Here is a 23091-nt window from a genome sequence, read left to right as displayed (position 1 = left end):
TGGTGGGACGTGTGCATCTATTAATGTTAAAAGAGATGCAAATTGCATGCGATATATATAATTATTAATTATTATTAAGAATGATTGCCGTGATTTGTCGATATTTGCTGCATAATCTTCTTGTTTAAAAATAAATTATTTTACGAAACGCCAAAAGAGAATCACACAAATCTTTTACAAACTAAGAAAAATATCCATCACAAGTTTTCTTTTTCTTTTTTTTTTTTTGATATTCCTTGCATTACTTTTTTTTTATATTGTAACAATTAAATTTAATTAAATACACATTATGATATATCTCAAATATTTTGCTCGTTGAAAAACGAGAAAGATTACGCAGTTTTTATTCAAATATCATCTAGTATCGAGAAATTTAAAATTAAATTATTTTGGAATTTTAGTTTTGCATAATTCGATAATATTCAATATTATTACTAACATTAAGAATTATATATTAAATATGACAATTATTTTGACCATTTATACTTGATATTTTATTCACGCATTATGTAATTTCTACGTTCAATAATTATCATAAATGCTGATATTACCGACGATTGAGTCTGCGTTTGAGTTTGCGGTTGAATTTAAGCCACCAGGGGGCACCAGACAGTTCGCTTGGCGCCAAAATGTATGTACGTACTTCCGCTTCGAAACAACAGTTGTCGCGTTTCTTTCGTATATTTACAGTTGTGAAAAAGCGTGTAACAGTGAATATAAGTAGTAATCGAGAGCTTAAAAGTAGTCTTGGTTGATATCATATCGTTAGTGTGCGAGTATGAAACGAAATCCGTATCTTCGATCTCTGCTTCCAGCGAAAATCGTCCTCGAAGAAGAAAGCGGCGCAAGAGTGCAAGGAATCCCGCGGAAATCCTGTTGATTCTCCCGTTGCTATGGTGTGGTGAGCATTTATTCACTATTATATCCTAATTAGCTTGCACGAGCGTGATCAAATTCTTCTTTTATCAGTTTCCAACAAAGATGTTACCAGCGGAGATCATCCTCGAAGAAGGAAGCGGCATAAAAGGAATCAGTATATACGGAATCCAGGAAATCCTGTCGACGTAGCCGGCACAGTTGGGTGAGTATGTTTTTTTATTAAAATGTGCTATCATATATTTTATTATTGATGAGATTCATCATTCGAAGGATAGCGATAAAATTGCAACCTTCAATTTAAAAATTATATAATATTATCTATTGAATTATATCAGTGAAAAAGTGCTGGGGGTGTCCCAAAAGTATGAATGATGAAATCTAAAAAAATGGGACAGCTCTTTTTTTAATAGATAAAAATTTTTGTATTTTATATTTAGTAATTCCTTATTTATAATTTATTTAATTCATTGTTTAATTATCTGTTCACAAATATATTAAATTAAAAAATCTAAAATGTTTGGAAAGTATATATATAATCAATTAAAAAGTTTTTATATTTTAATTATATATATGCTAATTATAAAAAAAAAAAAAATCTTGAATGATTATCTCTTTTTTATAATGAAAATTCAGTAATAAAGTGTAAAGGATATCAATAATACTTAAAAATATTTAGTGATATTTTTCAATAGAATTTCATATCTTGATAATAGATAAGTTGAAAATTCAAACAATTACGGATGTAACTGATAAAATATTAGGCATCTCAAGCATTTCTCTTCTTTTATAAAAAAGCATATAAACCTTTATTAAAACTAAGTACAAAAATAATAGGTACATTTCTTCGTCGTCTCGTCTAAATCTCTAAATTGCTATGCCGGCTAATCCGCCATTCAAAATTATTTCAATCATTATATATTCGTGAGCAACAGCGAAGAGTATCCTAAAGCCGAAAGATCATATAGGATATTTTCCTTTCTCATAAATAAGCTTGTTCTGAATATTTTTTGTCATTTCTCTGAAACGTTAAGTGATAAAGTATCATAAAAAAGTATCATATCTGAAAGTCGAGTCAATATTAATTAATTAATTAATTAATGATCAATAAATTCGATGAATCCAAGAAAACGAGCGATCTTTGCTTCATTTATGATTCAACGCGATTGTACGCAGCATCTGATAATTACGAACGTTATCTTACATTCGTGAAATCTTCGGAGCTAATTTTCGAACAAAGGTTTCATTAAACTTTATCGCAATTTTTTATCTAACATATAAATCTATATAATTAAATAATCTCGTTGATGATAAGTTAGTTGAAAATTTCATATATTACACGCATATTGCACTCAGCAATTTATTTTCGATAAGAATTATATCTCGTATCTCCCGAACATCGTTCGACGATCTTCGCGATTGCTGAAATTGGGATAGAAATTTGAACAATCATTTTATTATTAGAGCATAAAACACACAACTTGAAAGGAGGGAGGGAACCTTACAAAGTTTTAAAACACAAATCTATCAAAAAAAAAAAAGGGAAGGAGAGAGCGATACACAACTGTCGACACCGACATAACGTTGTTAATGTATAGGTACGTTGCTAATACATATACATGTACATATATATATATATATATATAATATATAAAATCATATATATTTGCGTATATCTGTATGTATATAGAAACATGTATATTATATTTATATTTATATATATATTACGACTTCGTTAACAACATAAAATGTAATTATTCACATAACACACATATCCGTGATATAATAAAATATCATTATAACGATCTGCTTTTTTGTACTGGGTAGGCCGACGCGCATTTTATATACAGGGTGTCCGCGTAATACGGAAAAATATCTCAGCTATAAATTCTTCGAATCTCAAGTCAATTTTTCTTGACAAACATTGTAACATATATATATTTTATAATATTTTAAATATATAATTTATACTTATATGTACAATTTTAGCATAATATTAATATTTAATAATACATTTTATATTAGTCTTTATTTTAATTCATTAAAAAAACAATTTAGTTAAAGATTAGGACTTGAAACTGAAAAGTCGATTTTATTTTCAAAGAATTTATCTGTAAAATATTTTTCATTTTCACTATATATTTGATCACCCCGTATAATACATAATATAACTCGTCAACTTTTCTCCGAGAATACAAAGGTTTGCATTCCTTACACGCATTTAGAACTAAACGGAACTGTTCGATTTTAACTTTGATTTACGATCGGGATAAACATCGAATAGCCGCATCTAGCTATAAATGCGTAAAATAATTTATATCTTTCTTCGCGCGGCCCTCGACCGCTTTGAGTATTATTGCATCGTATTGTTTAAAAAAAGGAAAATAAAGAAAGAGAAGAAATCCTACATTTACATTCTCGTTACCATGGTAACCTCGGGATTCGGATTCGTATCCTTATAACAGGCTTAGACAGCCACCACGTTTTACTCCTAGGATTAGCTTTACGTACGTACATACTAGGCAAAGTATAGGTTGAGAAGAAAATAATATTAATAATTTAAGAACGTCTTGAACACGTAAGGAAAGATCTCGGCGATTCCGTGATTCTCAAATGTTAAGGATCCAAGGATCTTGACGTCTCGGGATTCGAGGATCCGAGGACTCCGATGAGTATTTTTTTACGTGATGTGATCGACGAAGCGGTTATCTCGACACATCGTCAGGAAATAAATGATATTGCAATATTTTATGTTTATAATAAATCACATTTTAGTAAAGTATTTTTTTTTTCTTTCTTTTCTTTTATACAGCAAAAAATTTCTCTCGCAAATAATATCAAACGGTCATTAATTTTATATTTAAATTTGTTAATGGATTTTAATATAAAGAAAATTATATGTATAGTATTTCAGAAATATCAAGAATAATTTTAAATCATTGTTATTTCTGAAAAGAAATACGTCTTTGCGAAATAGAGGAACACATCAGATTATTTTATGTGACAAAGGAATTTTCTTTCGCGATTAAAGAGATATTGTTATCTCTCTCTAAAGTAAAATATTTTAATGAATTTTCAAAGTGGGTGGATTGCTGCAGACGATTTTTCCTAATTCGATAACTCGTTTTTCTCTGCGTTTGCGACACACGATTCGTTCATGGCGACCTTTGCGTTGCTCTCTTCGCGCAATCTTCCATCTATGGAGATCATTGTTGTAAGACGGGGCCACACCTCTCTATCCTACCTTCAGAAGGTTAACAAGCTTATGCGCAACTCTTAAGGAGTCTAGACTAAACAGAAAAAATTATCGTGCCTTCAAATTTCAGTGGCAAAAAAATTTCAGATTTAATTGAAAATAAAAAAAATATATATTATATAATTATTATCACAAAGATTCTATTTTTAATTTAAAAAATATTGGAATTATAATTTTAAGACTGAACATTTTTTTACGAGATATTTTTATTTTTTCTGATCTGAAAAATTTCATGTTTACTAATTTTTTTTACTCGCAAATACTTCTCAAGCTTTTTGATTCGCAATCTAAAAATTTTTTTTTATAAAATTTTTATCATAGAAGACAGAATTAAAGAATATAAAAGACGCACAAAGAAAAATATTATATATATATAAATTTTTTTATTGCAAATAAAAACAAAAGTATTTGCTGGTAGAAAGATTCGTTGATACGAAACTTTTCAGACTCGAGGAAACTCGAAGATCTCATTAACCCTTAAAGCCGACGCATTGATTGAAAGTCGTCGTATCCTCGCCGTGATTCAAAGATTTAGACGACGACGCCGCTTTCCTTTCGCAATCGCGAGATCGGGGGGTCAATTCGCCGCAAGGCTGATTAGAAGCCGGGCGGGCCGCAATCCGATTCGACGAAGATTGGTGAAAGCCGCGATGGCGGTGACTTTAAACACCCCTTATAAGGTCGCTCTCATCATCGCGATCTTTAAGTACCCTAGACTGATGTGATGAGGCACCGTTGCTGTAATAACGCCCTTATATCGAGGTGCCCTACAAACCAAGCGAGTCGGCCCCCTTTCCCTACGCCATACGGCTCGGTTCGCCCGTACTTTAATTACCCCCCCCCCTCTCCCCTCCCCCCTCGCTTAGAGATCGAATTTACTTTAGCCCAGTAATTAAAAATAATGTATAGAACGAATCGCAGAATTACTCTCGCTCCAGAGAAGAAAGAAAAGTTTCTAAATTTTATTGTTAGAAGATTATAGAGGAAAACAAATTTATCTCTCTATTGTTTAATTTATCTTGTGCAGCAATTGGAAAATAATATGGAACGCATTGTAGAATTATTAGCAATAAAGATAAAACTGTATAATTTAGTATTTATAATTTCTGGACGGAGAAGAAAAATTACAATCTTTTGAATTTCTTTTATGGATCTTTTCTGCTTTCATAATGAAGCACGAAGGGGGGAGGGGGGGGGGGAAAGATATGATCGACATCGTAAAATTGTAGACGTTTCAGATATAATTGCGATGATCTGCTGTTGCTGCCTGTTTTAATTAGAGTAACGTGCAAGCAAAGAGATAGATATGTTAATCTTTTGCAGTTTCTCCGCCCATTTTCTTTTTGATAAATTACAAGGATAAAAATAAACAGAAATAAAAATAAAATTTCAATTCCTATTATTTTCTCGGCACCGCGTATTATGACGGCTAAAAATATTGAAAAATGTCGTTTGATATTATTTTTTTTCAATTAACTAATTTGCCTCGATCTGATTATGAAAAATGCCTGACGATGTGTTTTCAAACTTAAATTGCCGCTCGTATCGTCGATCGAGTATCGGTCTTAGTGCGGCGATAAAATAGTCTCCATTGTTTTGCACATACGTGACTAATTACGCAAATTGGGCGGGGATCGGAGGACGAGGGATACGACCGACTGCGAAATCGTGTAAAACTTTCTAAATCTTTCGAATTTTGCAGCAAACATGCTCAGATTTTTACTTCGATAATCTTCAAACGCTCTCAACTCTTATCTAGACAGATTTCATTAAAAAAGCATAAATTTAGATAAAATTGAAGCCTCGCAAATTCCAAGTTAATTATGTTTTTACATAATATATATCCATTTTTAGAAATATATAATATTTTTATATAACTGAGGACAGAGAGAGAGAGAGAGAGAGAGAGAGAGAGAAAAGCATTAGTTTTGGAAAGTTTTAATTAATATTAAAATCAGGTTACTCGCTGATAAGAGTTGAACGCGTTGCATATTTTGTTTAAGTGCGCCTTTCGAAAACCGCTTTACATTTGCGTGAAGGCCGCGCAATTAATTATACCGATAACGAATCGCCGACGGATAAATTCATCCCTTGAGGTAAATTTATCGCCACCTGCGTCACGACGCGACGCGACGTCATGCATCGTGCATATGCGTGTGATGGGCATGCACGTAACGCAATATCGACGCAACGTGTAATTACCAGACTGGCGAGCCTCGCGATAGCCCGAGGGGGATAGCCTGTTCGGAAACTTTGACCTCCGCTGACGGGGTCGCGGGCCCCGGAAAATGTAGCACGCGTATATATAAGGTGTGCGAAAATTCGCGCGTCTCTCTCTTCGTCCCGATTATCGCATTCGCATACGGAACGAGTTGCATTGCGTGATTTTATCGCAGCTTTTGTGAGATCGTAGTCGAAAGAATCGCGTGGACAAAGTTATGCTTATTAATTAAATGTGATTGCTAATTGCTTTTATCGAAGTTCGACGAGCTTCAACATCGGTAATCACGGCAGTATAAATATCGTGATGCATAATAAATTATTAACATACACGAGGGCAGTTTTATTATTTGCCTTAATATTTAATGGATATTAAAATAATTTAATTATCAATTTTATTAACATTGTAAACATAATAACAATTAATGCAACAATGTAACATTGTTATATTATTCTAACATTAGTATGTCTTTTATCGATAAAAAAAAAAAATGTTTCATAAAAGATCTTATTCTGCAAGCAAAGTCAGGCAAGAAAAGTCAAAAAATGAATGCGATTCTTACGGTCTGATTCTTAATTCTGCGGTAACTGTCGATAAAGCATTCGAAATGATCGGAAATAGTCTTCTCGGTTGATTCATCTTTTTTTAATTGCGCTTTCGCGAGAGAAGAGAGAGAGGGAGAGAGTTTAAAAAAAAAAAAAAGAATACCAATGTGTGAAAAAACAGCATTCCCGTTACGTTTGCTTCGTTCTAAACTGCTCGTTGTGTACGTACCTAAATCACAGCTCATGCTACTAATTACTTATTAAAGGATATTCCTCTCGATACTCTGCACTTATCTCGCTCTAAGTTACTACCTAAATCTAGTATCTACTCTCGATACGGAACGTTCCAAGACCGGCGGATATTCTTTCTGCTCTGCAGATTCTTCGACCGATTTCAAATCAATCTCTATTCAATGAATATGTCGAACAAATTTCAGTAGAAATTTCAATTTATTTTTATTTCAATTAAATTTTAATTTGTAAATTAATTATATAAGAAGAAGATATAAAGTGTTAAAAATTGAAAAGATGCGATAAACGATCATCTTAGATATTTTTGTAGTAAAAAAAAAAATTGTGTCCCGACCGTAGAAACTTCGATTAAAAGAACTCGACGGTTCTGGAGCATCCTGTATAATTGTAAAGATTTATTTTATAAAACATCTTTAACTTTAATATCTCGTGGCTATTAAATATAATTAATATCATCAAGTAGGCTATAAACATTCGTCCCTCTGTCGTTGTCTTCATTGTCGCCTGTCATTGTCTTCGTCATTATTGTCATTAAGGGTGATCGTAGGAACAACAATTTCACGGATGTCATGTTAATTTAAGGGGAATGCGATTAACGCCCCTCTCTCCATAATTATTTAACAATTAATATAAAAACTTGGCAGCGAGCTGCCGCCATTAGGATAGATAATCTCGCAAACAAAGATCGGGATTCTTATATATAATTAATCTTTTAATTAATAATTCTACGGTGTGTCACGCGCAGTTTCGTCATGCGAAATTCAATCGGCTTCTCGTCAGTGTACAGGATGTTACGGAAAATGATTCCCATTGTTCACATAATTCGCAATTGATACTTTCAATGCTATAATCTGATTTTAATCTGACTGGAAGACTTAATTAAATTAATTTGAGTTGTTTAAATAATTGAATAAAATTAATTGAATCGATATAAGAAATAATTTAAATAATTGGATTGACCAAAGTAATTAAATAAATTTGATTACGTTAATTTGTGAATAAATTCCAGTACGCAAGTCTACTTAATTAATTTAATGAATTAAGTTTTATTAACTCAAGTTAAACCGAAACTTTATCAAATCAAACAAATTCTCGAAAATAATTATTTTTCAAGATTAGTTTTCGAACACCCGATACACACACGATGCGTTCATCTAATCGTTCGTCATGGTTCACTCTTTCTCGCAAGCTCGTCATTTCCATTATGGAAATTATATTCGTGTAAAAAAAAAAAAAATGGGGAACGAAAGAAGAGAAAGCAGAAACCAGCCACGGCGGCCATCTCTTTTCCGAACGAAAGAAAAAAAAAAAAGAAAAACACGGTCGGATGTATGCCCGCAAGTCGTATCGCGTTCGCGTTTCGCGAACTAACTGGGGGGACTGCAGGCCCCCGTGGGGTCCACGGCGACCTGAGCCCTGCTGACGATAGCGGGGGATGCTGAGGAGGGGGGCGCGTTGGTCTCCGCCGTCGGACTGGTGTTACCGTTGTTTCCGCCGCCGGTGCCGCTTCCGGAAGTGGCCTGCTGGATACCGGCGGGCTTCTGAGTCACGTGGGTCTGATAGTGCTTGGCCAGATGGGCCTTCTGGCGGAAGCTCTTGCCGCAGAGCGAGCAGGCAAACGGCTTCTCGCCGGTGTGCGTCCGGATGTGCACGTTCACGCTGTACTTGTCCTTGAAGCCCTTGCTGCAGATGCTGCAGTAGTGCAAGGAGCGCTCCTTGCGTTGTACGCTACCGGGTGAGCCGCCGGAACCGCTAGACTGTTGTTGATTCGCATTGCTACCGGTATCCGAGCCGGCACCGCCGTTGCTGGCGCTATTGGCGTTGTTGCGATTGGCGCGTCTAACGTATTTCTTGGGCGGCTTTGTACTGACGCCCACTCGGGCGGAAGTCAACTGCAGCTGACTCGACTGCTGTGTCTGCTGCTGTTGATCCACGTCGGTTCGTTGCGCGGGTTGTTGTTGTTGTTGTTGTAAAACATCTTGTTGAGCAGCTGTGACGACCGTCACGGTACTCACCTGGCCAAGATCGGCCGGTAACGTGATGGTACCTAGACTCCCGCTCGCTGGGTCCAGTGTGTACATCACCGTAGTGGTCGCTGACACGTTGCAGACCGGCTCGAGACTGCAGTACGATTCCACTACTTCGTTCGCGATGCTCTTCAGTTTTTCATAGTCACCTGGTCGGTAGGTCGTCTGTTCCAGCTGCGAGAGTAACAGATCCTCATCGGTGCACGCCTGCATAGAGTCCTCTTGTTGCTGTTGTTGTTGTTGTTGTTGTTGTTGCGGTTGATCGGGAACCATGAGAGCCGTATTTGCCGAAACTGGCATCGATATGGCAGATGCTTGCGAGGACGATGACGACGAGGAGACCGATTGAGCCGGTCCAGTATACAATTTACCCTGAAGAGCACTTCTCAGAAGACTCTCGGCGGAATCCCCGGCCCCTACGGCGACTGCGGCGGCAGCCGCAGCCGCTACTTCCTGGAGATTCTGGTCCGATAGCTTCCAGTCATTGTTGTTGTCGCCGGAACAGTTGGCCGAGGATGCGCGCACGCACAGCTCTTTACTCTCGACGAAGCCGCTGTCGTCGGTGGTATATTGCGATGACGGAACGGTGAAGCCGCGACCATCCGGTCCGTGAAACCTATCGTTAACGCTCCTGGACACGTCGCCACTTGTCTGCTGTTCGTGATCTTGCTCGCCGGAGGACGGTTCCATGCTCAGAATGGCGTCGAGGTCGAGATTCGGTCGCAGAGACCAAGAATCGCCGGACGCGGGTGCCGGGCTCTTGCAACAATCCAACGCGTCCATGGAATTTGCCTCGTTGTTCAGCACTGTCAGTGTATAAATAGCACCGTCCGTATTTTGTCGGTCGTTGACGGTGCAGCCTACACGGCCCGAACCTACGGTCTGATGGTGATCGGTCCCACCGGTCGCCGAGTGAATGACGCCATCGTTGGTGTGCGCGCTCGAGGACCAACAGTACTTGTTGAGATCCTCCAGCAGGATGTTGCACGTTTGTTCCTTGCTGTCGTCCTCTTGGCCCCAGTAGTCGCACTCTGATTCCATAGCGGTGGTCTCGCCTCCAGTCGGCTGAACACTATGCTGTGCGCGCACGTGATGATGCGCGTGATGATGATGCTGATGATGATGACTCAGCGAGCCGGTGATAGTCGAGACGGGCGGTAGCGCTGTCAATGTGTTGTTGTTAGTTTCTTTAATGAAGGGTGAGCCGCCGTGCGAGCCCTCGTGATCCTCGTGAGTCTGTTGAAGATAACCACCCATGGCGCGGCAGCCGCCGGTACCGCGATGTAGGAAGCTCTCTTCGTCGGAGACGACGCCGTCAGCTGAAGCGCAGTGTGGCGGTGGTGACACCACGAAATCAAAGAAGTCCGTCTTTGGCAGGTCCTCGCCGCCGCCTCCCGGCGCGAAAGCCTCCGTCAGGTCCATGAGGACGATATGATGCCGCTTGTTGTACTCAGTTAACTCCACTTCTTGCTCCAAGTCAACTTCAATTATTTGCTCAAGTGCGCTGAACGATGCCGACGTCGATCTGCGCTGGATATCCTCATCAAACGCAGCGCCCTCGACTCCGCTCCATTCGCCACCGCATCCTCGGAATTCACGGGTTATCTAGAAGAAAGGGAGATGAGATTTTAATGCGATTTTAATGCAGGTTTCAGCTACTTCGTTGTGGTCCATAGTATAAAAAGGGTTAAGGGTTTTGAATTTTAAAATAGAAGGATGTTGAATTTTTTAGAATTTTTGAGTCTTCGTTAATCTGGCATGAAAAATTAATTTCAGATAGATGGTATAATTAAGCGATGATTTATTGGTAATTTCTTGCTCTAATTCCAAAACCTATCAATTAACAGAAAAATTTATATTAGAATAGGTTGAGTTGACATTATGCTGACACTCTTATTTTTAAAAAACGAATTGATGACGAATTACAAACATAAAACATATATTATTACAGAATTAGTTACTAAAATATATTGCAAATAGATTTCAAGTTTCAAAAATTTCAAAAATTTTTTAAATACTAAATTTTTATAGATGCAGTAACACGAAACATTATAACTATACAACAATTTAAAGTGATCGAATAATTTAATAATATGAACTTGATATTAAACTGTTTTCCGAATTAATTGGTATAAAATATTCTAATTTTGAATTTATTGCTCGCGAAATAAATTTGAAAAATAATCTGCAGAAAAACTTTAATACCCATATTAGAAATCAAATAATTAAAAAGTTATAAATCTTATATAATATATGTCAAATATTATATATAATTATACATAATTATAAATATGTTTTATTAAATATTTTATTGTTTATTAAATATTTTATTTTTTTTAATGATTCAAAATAAAATAGATGAATCATATTATTCACAGGCTATAAAATGAATTATATCCGTGTATAATCGAGTGATTAATTCTACAAATAATTCTGATTGTGATTATAAATTGTTAATTTCATAAATGCATTGCTCGATGCTTCTCCACACCTCTTTTTGCCTGTTTGTTCTTTGTCATTCTTTCATATGATATGCTTGTTTGTCCTTTGCATTAACGATTAATTACAATCGCGCTAATCATCGGTATACGACGATCGCTTTACATGGTACTTTTATTAATCATACACGTGTCAATTCATATTGCATGAAGCTACCATCCATCGATACAAAAATTGCGCATCCAATTTACACAATGCTATCTAATGTCGCTAATGAATAGTATACACACGCACTTTATGGCAATTTTACTATCACTCACAATTATAATACAAATGAATACAAGTTAAAATTGAAATAAATATTGATTGAAATGAATAAATTAAAATAAATATACAAGTTAAAATTAGAAACAAATATGCATGGTGATTAAAAATGCATTATTTATGCATATACCGTATGTTCCGCTGACTCGCACCATATATTTCGATAAAATGAGTCACCAAAAACGCCTTTTATAATTTTATAAAAAGATCATCTATATACAAACATCAAATCTATGGTACGATATTGATAGATATTAAAATATGAGAGTATATTAATAACGAGATCGTGTTTATGTCAATTAATCGTGTTGTCGTATCGATAATTGTCGTATCAATCCGTTTTGTATTAATCCGCGATGTTTCAATGATTGAAAAATTCGAAAATAATACATGGTAATTTTGCTACGATATCAAGATAATATTACGCGAGCAAATTGAAAATCATAAGGATAATTAAAAATTAAAAAAATAAAAATTATAAGGATAATTGCAAAAATTAATTTCGCGCGCACTGGTTGAATCTTCAACTTTATAGGAAATGTTTTTTGCACCTCTTAGTTATCTATCGTGATTGTATACATATACATATATTATTACATACCGCACGCACAACAAGAAAACGTAAACAAAGGATAGTACGCCATACGTCGAACAAAAAAACATGCGCAAAATTCGGCGCCGTATTATTACGCGACGAGACTCGAGCGAGAAAGCAGTGTCGGAAAACGCGTATAGTGATCGCGACCGAAGTACCGAAAGCTTACCAAACACGATCAATTCTTACTTATTGGCTATTGGCTATTCAAACCGCACAATCAATTAATTTAATAAACGCGATTATGGCGTCTCAATTAGCCATTAATTCAGCGCGCAGTATTAGAGTACAGCTTTGCTGATGTCATATATTCAAGGTTCTTTGTCATTGATAAGACATCCCGGATATAACACAGATTGACTCGAGCGTTGCGACGCGTTTAATTAACAAGTATACTCGTTATTGATCTCGTATTTTAAGCATTGTGAATTGTGTTTTTCCATCGGAATATAAAATAAAGTGCGTGTCGCGTGCAATTAATGTCAAGAGTGCTATGTAAAGTATCGTGCGATCATAATTAATCATAAATTCGTTTCGCGAGTGTTGCGTGAGTGCGAAAGAACTGAAGGAACGACAAAAGACAAACAAATGAGGAAAGGAGACATCAGGTGACAGTGGAGCAGAGCCACGGCACGTGAGTAATTTATATATAATTTTGTTAATTAATTATATGTATGATTTATAAGGATATTTGATTGCGCTCATATATTTAGATAGTGATGATTTACTTTGCATTATAGTAATATAATACAAATGATATAAAGTATTCTGCGTCCTTTAAAGTAGACTGATCCCTTCAATAAAGAAATGACATTCGCGCGCGCTCGGACATCCGGGAGCGGCGGCTGCGATCAATTGTTGCGCGCGGCTCGCGCCTTGTTGGCATTTAGCACGAGCGTGAGGCTCGATCCGCACTGTATTAATTTGGTACAGTGCGTTGCTACGGCATTGCGGGATAATCGAGCGCGGAAAAGAAGTTGCGCAAGCGTTGCTCATACCACTCGGCGTCGTACACGCGCGCCTAGTCTCCTCACTCATTCTCTCTCTCTTTTTCTCTCCTATCTCTCGCCCCCTCGCTTCTATCTCTCGCGAGCTGTGCCTAGCTAGAGCGAATTTATACACGATCACGGTGCGTTCCCACGCCTTAGAGCATGCGAGAGAGCCCTGGCTCTTCGAGGTTCTACGAGCAAACGATCCCGTAACCGATGTAACCGAGGCGAAGCGTCGCGCGAGAAAACTCTGGAAAATCTAGGTCGTCTCCCTGCCACGCCATTGTGCGCGTTTATCGGTTAATGACAAGCGACACGAGAAAAGTAGCGCTACGAAATGACGGGGCGAAGATCTGAGATGTTTCTCAAAAGATAAAATTTGCTAATTAAGTCCGCGAATTTATCGCAGTTCAAGCCCGAGAATAAAAATCACGGAGATTATATATAATAATTTATTTATTCTATATAATTAATTTATTAAAATAAAACATTAATTTATAATTTTTCATTCATTTTTAATTATTTATAACATTAATTTATTTATTCCTTGATCGCGTGCATCGCGAATAATCGAAATATAAAAAAAATATCTTGATTATTATAATTCACAAAGAAACTAGCGAGAATTTTTCATAACGTCGAATGAAATCGCTGAAAAATTCGGGAAATGTAGGTCCCAAGAGCGGCGGACAAGGGGCCACAATGCGATTGTTCACCGCAGCGATCTTTTTCTCTCGACTGCGCGATCACTTGTGCAACGCGATCTAGTTTCGATCTCTCGCGGGGCAACCGGGAACGCGATCGGCGAGCATCGCGTTTGAGCAACTCGTCGCCCGGAGGAAGCCGGATCGTGAAGTTCGACGATCTCGCAACAATTCCGAGGAAAAAGATCGGGAAAGAGGAGAGGAGGTGATGGGTTGAGGGGAAGAGAGGATGGGGGCCCATCGATCGAGGCCCATCGCGATCCACGCGCGGAAGATCGATCGAACGGGCTAATGAGGCCCGGGCTGATGACGACGATTTCGCCAATTCTGCGAATTCATTCACGATCGCTCAACACCCGGCAACACAACCGCTTTCCTCTTCCTCGATCTCCGGCCGATTATTTTCGTCCCTAATTTTTTACTCGCCGCTTTTTCTTTATCAGACAATCGGGCGATGGCTTCGCCGAACGCGAAATTTATTTAAAAGTTCTAAATGTCAGCTGAAACACCAAAATTGGTGTCGAATATCAAAATATGAAATTTTAAATATTAGATTCGTACGAAATTTATTTATTTAAAAAATTTAAAGATCAAAAGTATTCTAGTATCAATAATCAAAATATTGCGCGAGAATCAACGTGTAAAATTCTTTACGTATTCGAGAGTTTTTAAAAATAAAAAAATGTACATTTCTCATCAAAGTTTTGCGAATCTTCAGGAAAGAGTTTTTCGGAATAAGTCTGGACGAAATAAGTCACGTTCTCGCGAAATTATTTGCGTGTAACGTGGCATCTCCTGGATATTTCCCTTGTAAAAGAGGCCAAGGAGCTTCTCATGGTGGGAATAAGAGATCATCGGCCACTCGGGTTCAATCGATCGAATTTCAAGCCGTGAAAAAGAAAAGGAAGAAAGCGAAGTCAATCTTCGCATGAGCGGAGCGAGAAAAAAACGCGCCTCGTCTCATCGCCCTTCCGGCTTTCATCTTTTCATCCTCCTTTCGCGCTACGTAAGCAGGAATTGGTAAAATTTTACGAGCGCCTTTATACACCGTAATAACATGTCCGCGGTTGAATTTTATCGCTTCATTTGGTCGATATAATTTCACACAACGTCACGTCTTCCTCTTTCTTTCCGATTGATTCGTCCTGTGAATTTCACATCCAGTTTTATATTCTTCTCTCTCTCTCTCTCTCTCTCTCTCTCTCTCTCTCTCTCTTTAAATCTCGAAACGGTTAGAAAAAAAAAACGTTTGTTTTGATAAAAATGTCACGAAATTTCTCGATGTCGTATCATAATTAACACTTTAAGACCCGGGATTTCTTTTAGAGTCATCAACTTGCGTAATACGATGACACGAAACTGAAAGAATATATTTTTTTATTTCCGAATTCAAAATCTTATTAGAAAAAAAAAAAAAAAGAATATGGTCCTGAATGCGGTGGGAAACATAAAAAAGAGCGCATTATTGTCGTTGCGAAACTCGGCCGCGGGGCCGGCGTTTATGTCGTCGAAGCGAAACGCGAGCGAGTATATCGGCGAACTGATTGCAAAATCTCCGAGTGCGGGACGGGGGCGAAGCAGGGGATAGCGAAGAAATGGAAACGCTGCGAGGGAATCGGAGAGATACCGCGATCGCGAAATGATATTGGACGTAAATGAAGCAATAAAGTCCTCTCCGGCGAGCGAGAGCCTCTTGCCGGTCGCGAGAGTAGCTAAGAAAGCAACTTCGGCGATGCTGTCCGAGAATTATGATGTAACGGTGTGTTCGCCCGAGAGAAACAAACAGGTTCAGTAGGGAAGACACGACGAGCAGGTATTAATAGAGCATTTACTCGCCGGCCGCGGAGCGAATAGATTGCGAAGAAATTGGAGCACGTTGCGTAATCAGACGTTGCGTTCGCGCAGAGGAAGAAAAAGGAAGTTATCGGGTCACGTTAAAATGTTATTGGATTCCGAGATAGGAGTATCTACTCCTTGGAAAAGCTGGAATTCTCAGGGATTTCTTCTGCTTCTGGAAAAAATATCAGAATTCTCATAGGATTTTATATTGGGATTATGGAATTTAAAAAAAAAAAAATATTTTCTTTGATAATTTTGCTTTTATGTCGCCTTAGCAGTTGGTAAGCCAAGTAAATTATGGGTTAAAAATTTAGATAAGCTCAAGTTTCTTGAGAGAATACTAAATCTTAAATCTTCGACGATCACATAAAACGATGTTAGATCGTATTTAAAAGGCAACGGTTCGCGAACAAAGTTGCGCGTACGAAAATATTTTGGGAGTGTTTTATGGTTAGTCTTTACTGCCTAGCCTATTTCAAGAAGATAGCCTTTTAAACCTACGACAGCTTTCTCTGTCGCCGCTCCTCGTGCGCAATTAAAGGAGCTGATTCAATTTAAAAAAAAAAAAAAAGAGAAAAAATTATGGAATTGGCCGGGCAATTAAGGGGCAAGACCGCTTAACCCACTTACCGCAAACAATTAGACGCGAGAGAGCCGAGGAAAGAGACAGAGAGAGAGAGAGGGTACTAAAGTCAACCGTACAGGAAAGGAATTTCAATCCTCCGAATCTCGCAAAAAGACGCCGCAAAATTGCGCGAGAGGGCTTTAATATTTGCCGATCGAAACTTAATTCTTCGTAAACTCATATATTTTCGATAAATTTTTCCAGTTTTCTTTCTTCAATTTTTCGCAATAAATTGATCGGATAAATATACAAGTTTTTTTGTTCAAATTAACCGAATAATTTAATTACAACTCCATTTAATATTGTATGTTAAATTTATTAGTATAAAAGTCGGAATTGTATTCAGCATACAAAATAATTGTTTTCTATGGAAAACAATTATTCTCGATCTTGAATATTTTGTGTGTGTTGATCTTTGTAATTATTAATTTAATATACTCTGTATTTAATATTACACAGGTAATTTATAAGTAATTTACAGTATATTTCTCTAATATATATAAAATCGGGCGTGTGCCTGACGCGTGTACTCGAACGTGACGTTATTACGGCAATACTCGGAGTGTCGGCGAAATGCAACGTTTTTTCATACATATATTATTGGCCGTTAAAGGGGATATAATAACGTCACTTTGGCTCTCGTGTCGTATCTTTTTCGTTTGACGCGTGGTCGCTCTTAATCGACGATCGGGTCGCTTGAAAATTCAACGGTCCGGCTCTCCTAACAGTAAAACTGCCGTCCAATTACCAACATAGATGTGTCTGCCCTAATGATCGGCCGTGTGACGGATACACGTTATCTCGCGGATACGACGGGAAATTATCTCGCCGCGACAAGCGAAACTACTTGCGAGTGGCTAATAACGGATTGCACACGCGCTCGCCGTAAACACTCTGTTCCACAATATTACATGCCAGTGTGTATCAAGAAGTTAATATATTCTCCTACAACCAGTTCATTATAATATTATCGTATTAAATCTCCGATGTCTTGTGCGTAAAGTGATTAAAAAAAAATTGATTCATCTGAATTATAATATAATGCTATAATAGAATATAAATAGCCATTAAATGTGTTTGCTTAGTCGCAGTTTTTCTTGAGAAAAATGTGGTCAGTTTTTCAATTCTTAGCATTTATACATATATCTCAATCTTTAATTTTTTTTAAATAAAATAAAATAAAATTAATTTTTTTTTTTAATTAAATCGAAATAATTCGAGCCAACCGTTGAAATAATTAATCGATTCATAGCAAAGAATGCTCGAGGAGAGAAGAACGTTTATATCGAAATAAACGTATAAAAATTGAAGGGAAAAAAACGACTTTGCGTTGTGCAAAAACCGGAAAAAAGTTAGTTCGCCGCGCGAAGAAAGGATGGGAAAAAAATTCGGGAGCAACAAGGCGAGAGATATAAATCGCAAAGCGCGCCGGAAGATGTGACCGGCAGACAGCATTCAAAAAGGCGAATAAATAATCGGACGCGGCGCTGCGAAAAAAAAAAAAAAAGAAAATAATAAATGAGCGCGCGATGTGTGTAAGAGAGAGAAGATGTCGGACGTTTGCCGTCGTGTCTCACTTTATTCATTCTGAGCGAAAAAAAGGCAGAAGCGGATGCTCGGCCCAATTCCCGCTGCACGCGCGCGTAAAACGCGCTGAAACACTTTTCGCGATCGCGCGCCACGCTACACTTACGAAATCGGCAGCATTGTTAAATTAAGAAGGGGAGGGAATAAATGGAAATCACCTCCGGAATACGATAGGGGCACGGGATACGATCGTAACGAGAAGAGAGAGAGACATTAAGAGAGTTTGCTCTCGGTTATCTCTTTAACTCGCTTTTAATCAGTGAAATTTATACTTTCTTCCATTAAACACAAAAATCTCTCATTTCGCTTGGACAAAATCAAAATTTTAAATCGAATATTTGAAAAAATAACATTAAAAAATTTAATCATTTTGACAATAATATTTATATATATAATTACAGAGAAAGAGGAGGAGGAGGAGGAGATAATATTATTAAATATTATTACACTGTTAAATTTATATTTAACATTTATACATATATAGAATTTTAAATTAGATTTAATTTTTTCAAGTTTTATTTTTCATGTTGAAAGGATATCCTTGTTCGTCTTGTTTCTCCCTTAGATTCATTTCGATGCATGAATAAGGAACGAATTTTCCTCGCTAAATACGAAAGTCGACTACCGTGGAAAATAGCCGGCGGAACGATAACGCAATTGTATCGATTTACAAACAAAGCCGCGATGCGTGTTTCTACAACAAGGCCGTTTTAGAGGCGCGGCTGCCTCGGCGAATTAGTCTATTCGTATTCTTGCGCTATCGCGAAATTCATCAAAACTGGGAAAATTTGCATTTGCATCGCACTACGTTGCACGCGCGCATTTCGCGGCTTTGCATTAAATCCCGTTAGAAAACGATCCGCGCCGCGGCTCTCGATTTCGAGAGGATGAGATGCTGTAAATTTTCTCGCATTACCTCTCGCTTTATTCATCTTGTCACATTGGCGCTCTCTCTCTCTCTCTCTCTCTCTCTCTCTCTCTCTCTCTCTTTTAAGTGCAGTTAGAGAGATGGCCCACACAGTTACAATGCGTCTTTTGGAATTTTAAGTTATTTAGGACAACTGTCTTCTCTCTCTTTCTCTTTCTACTGTAAGTTTAATCCGCGCTGCATATCCGTCACGTTGAATATCGCCTCGTTTCGAACTTTTTCACGGCTCCGCTCGTGCACGAATAGAACATGATGGATCGTTATCAGAGGTACACTGTTTAGAATAGCAAAATAGGTCATCTGGAAATTTTAATAGACAGATGCAATCTCAAAGTAGATACAGGCAGCAAACCCGAGATATATATACATAGATGCAGAAAATTACAATTGGAAATACATACTAGAAATAATGAAATATAAATTCAATATGAATATACAAGATGCAGCAAAATATGAACAAAATATATATTTTCATTATTTTTACTTTACGTAGACATTATTCGTAGATACGAATAGAAATCAAGGTTTCTCATACCAAAACAATTTTTAAATTTTTTCTTTTCTTGATAAAATATATAAAATTATGTTTTTTCTATTTTAATAAAATAATTCTTGGTTTTTTTTTTTGTCCACCCGTGTAATTAGTTTCTAAGATAACGGATTAGTTAGTTCATTAGTGTTAATCTAATTAATTTATATTTGTTTCAATTTTTTCTACATCAACTTAAATTGATATAGAATTCAAGCGAAATATATTATTTCATTTTATATATGTATCTTTAAGAGTCGTATTTTCTTAGTTTAATATTTTATTTTGCCTCACACACGGAGAGAGAACCGCGTCGTTATGCGTTGCGTCGCACGTGAGGAAAGGGGAACGCTGGGTGCGGGGGCTTGCACGCGTGCATCGAGGCACGTGCGCGGCGAACGATGCATCCTTGTCGCGTTTAGAATGCATTTCATCCGTTACCGGGCGATTTCCATATTCGTATAGGAAACGGCGAGCGAGCAGGTTTTTCGAGCCTCTCTCTCTCTCTCTCTCTCTCTCTCTCTCTCTTTCTTTTTCTCTCCGTTTCGCTTTGCTCGCTCAGCTTCAACGAGGCTGATGTGATACACACTCATGTATCAGGACTGCTCCTTATTCCGGGGTTCCGGGAGATTGCTTTACGTAACCGATGCAGGTCGTCGAGACGTCAACGCGTTTTAAACTCGTGAAGGAGAACCGGACAGGAATAATCTTTTTATCCGGACCGCAACGAAATTTCTCAAGTTTATATTCACGGCAAAAATATACATATATATATATATATATATATATATATATATATATATATATATATATATGTATATTTATATGTGAAAATAAGAAACATAGGATATATCGAATAAATTAATGCGATGGATATAAAGAATCGAGAACGAAAATAATACAAATAAAGAAAAATGTTATTTTTATTTAAAAACTTGGATTTCATTCTGCTTTTAACTTCGACGATTTTATATTTTTTTTTTTCGTTGGTATTTTTATAAATTAACGTTTAATTCAGCACGTGTTCTCTATAAGTCATTATATGAAAATTTTCCGAAAGATGTCTTGGACAATTTTTCAACTACTTTTGACAGCCGAGTATCTCGCACGCCAAGTGAATGCGTGCGTGTCGAGTATCTCTGTGGCGGGCATTCTGAGACATGCCGGTTAAGTAATTTAAGTAAAGATACAAATACACACTCGACAAGAGACTCGAGATAAACTATGCCGAGAGAATCGTAACCGCGCGGCGGATCGAGTGGGCTTCTCACTTCGTGGAGCAATGTCTGAGTATGCTCGGTAAATTGTCTTCTTTATGGGCTGTTAGGCGAGTGCGGATAGTAGGAGTGCCTTTTTAAACACCCGTCTGTTTTTAAACGAACACGCCGACCAACAAAGCTTGTAAAATACGCGCCTCGACAAGCACCACTCGATCCTTGGATCCTTCAATCAAAAGCCAAAGAACTTTATATTTTTAAATAGAATTATCTGTCAATTTTCTATGAAAACTCGCAATATTAAAGTTATATTAAACATTAAATGTTGTCGTTTGAATTTAAAAATTGTTAAAATAAATCACATACTTTATTCAAATAATTTTTTTTTATTTTTTTTTTTGTAAAAATAATGAAATAATAATTAAAATAATTTTCACAAAATTGAGTTTTAAAAGATATGTAAATATGTAACTTGGAAAAATCTTAAAAATATAAAATGAAATAATATGTCACAAAGTTAAAATAATTAATTGAGATATCAAGATAATTCAAAATTGTCTCAAAAATTAATTTATTAGAATAATCTAAAAATAAATTACATTCTTAAGAATTTAAATTCTTTCGGAATCCTTTTTGCGTCACGAGATAATTATAATAATTGAGATAAATGGCGTCCCGACGTAATTCATGAAGGACATTAGCTTCTGAGCGCGTAGCGCAATAATTTTCGGGGTTCAAGTCGCTCGTTGCGGGAAACTGTGCTTGCTAATTAGTAATTAGCAATTAGATTCACGTATAAAGCGAGGACCGAGCCGAGACGCTTTTCTAGACCAGTAGTTGAAGCCTGAGATTGTCGCGTTCCAGCCTAATCGTCCGCCGTTCGTGTTGGAAGCTGGACACAGCCTTCGTACACACCTTCGTAGTAATTCGAGCACGCAGTTAAAATGTGGAAGCTCCTCTCCATTTCACCGTTTTTCAATAATTATCTCAAAATTGTTCTCTCAAAAAATAATCACGCTGGAAATAAAGTGTCCGCAAGGAACGTGAAGTTGTTCTCTTTCTTGCAACATTCCGCGTGTTAATGAACATATATAATTAGCATATTATTATATTCACATAAATGTTACAGTCAGTAAGGCATATAAAACTATTTTAATTTATTTAGAATTTAAAATTCAAATCAATTAGAATTTATTTAGAAATATTTCAATAATATTTTTATTTATGGCAACACGATATATATTTCAGAAATTCCTGGCTCTAAATACAATTTTGTTGACTTGCTAAACTTGCTAATATGATGAACATATTTGAAATAATATTGATTCTATGTCGATGACTCTTAAATAATTTCTAGAGAAATAAATAAATATAAGAGAGATAATGTGAAGGAACTTTTTTGAGATTACAAGATATTTTCAGAATACGATATTTTATATGTGCAAAACGACCTCCAATAATATTTTAGCAATGTATTATATATACATATTTATTTTAAATCGCATTTTTTTATTCATTCTAATACTTTGTTATTTTGCTGAACGATTACAATTCTCACGGTGAGACGAAAGAGGTTTTCTCAATATTTTTGTGAACTCTTATTTAGTCGGCTTGAAGATGCGCATATGTTTGTGTGTGTGTGTTGCGTGTGTGTACGTGCGTAATGTCGGCTGTATGAGACGACGGAAGCCAGGCATTGTAATTAGTCTTGGTTACAAATCTTATTTCACCGTTTGTTTCTCTCGATTAACGATCTCTCTTCCGAGAGGCGAGCAACGCTCCGCTCTGGCAGCGCCAAAATCAGAGAAAGCGGAGCGTTATTATGTCCGATGCTTTAATTGAACGCGTCGGAATTTCGGGAAATCGCCGCCAAAGATCCGTAGACTCGCTTTCTTCGTCTCGTTTATTGCTCGCGCGAGAAACGCTCTCGCTTCGCAAAATGATTTCTAAAATATTCCATCGGAACTTGAGTAACATCAAGGAAATGATCAACATAGTTAATCGTGATATATTAATAATATAAATGTGTATTTACGCAATTATTATATAGACTAGATATTTAAAAAAGTTGAAAGATTTAAAATACAAAATCTTTGAATTTTGCATTAATAACGTGTTTCGTTATATTAAATATTTTA

At 36.8% G+C, this 23091-nt stretch overlaps 1 protein-coding gene across 2 annotated transcripts in view; it reads right to left on the bottom strand.

Annotated features, from left to right (window-relative positions):
* Positions 1-5011: 5011 nt before the first annotated feature.
* Positions 5012-23091, bottom strand: part of LOC126856560 (sal-like protein 1) — a 42637-nt gene continuing 24557 nt past the window's right edge. For both annotated transcript variants that reach the window (XM_050605172.1, XM_050605173.1), the window contains exon 2: positions 5012-10782. In XM_050605172.1, the coding sequence (XP_050461129.1) occupies positions 8518-10599 (2082 nt within the window). In that variant the 5' untranslated portion in view covers positions 10600-10782 and the 3' untranslated portion in view covers positions 5012-8517. The remainder of the gene's footprint in view (positions 10783-23091) is intronic.

This window comes from Cataglyphis hispanica, chromosome 19, assembly GCF_021464435.1.
Source record: "Cataglyphis hispanica isolate Lineage 1 chromosome 19, ULB_Chis1_1.0, whole genome shotgun sequence".
NCBI lineage: Eukaryota > Metazoa > Arthropoda > Insecta > Hymenoptera > Formicidae > Cataglyphis > Cataglyphis hispanica.
This window is presented reverse-complemented; position numbering and strand designations above follow the sequence as displayed.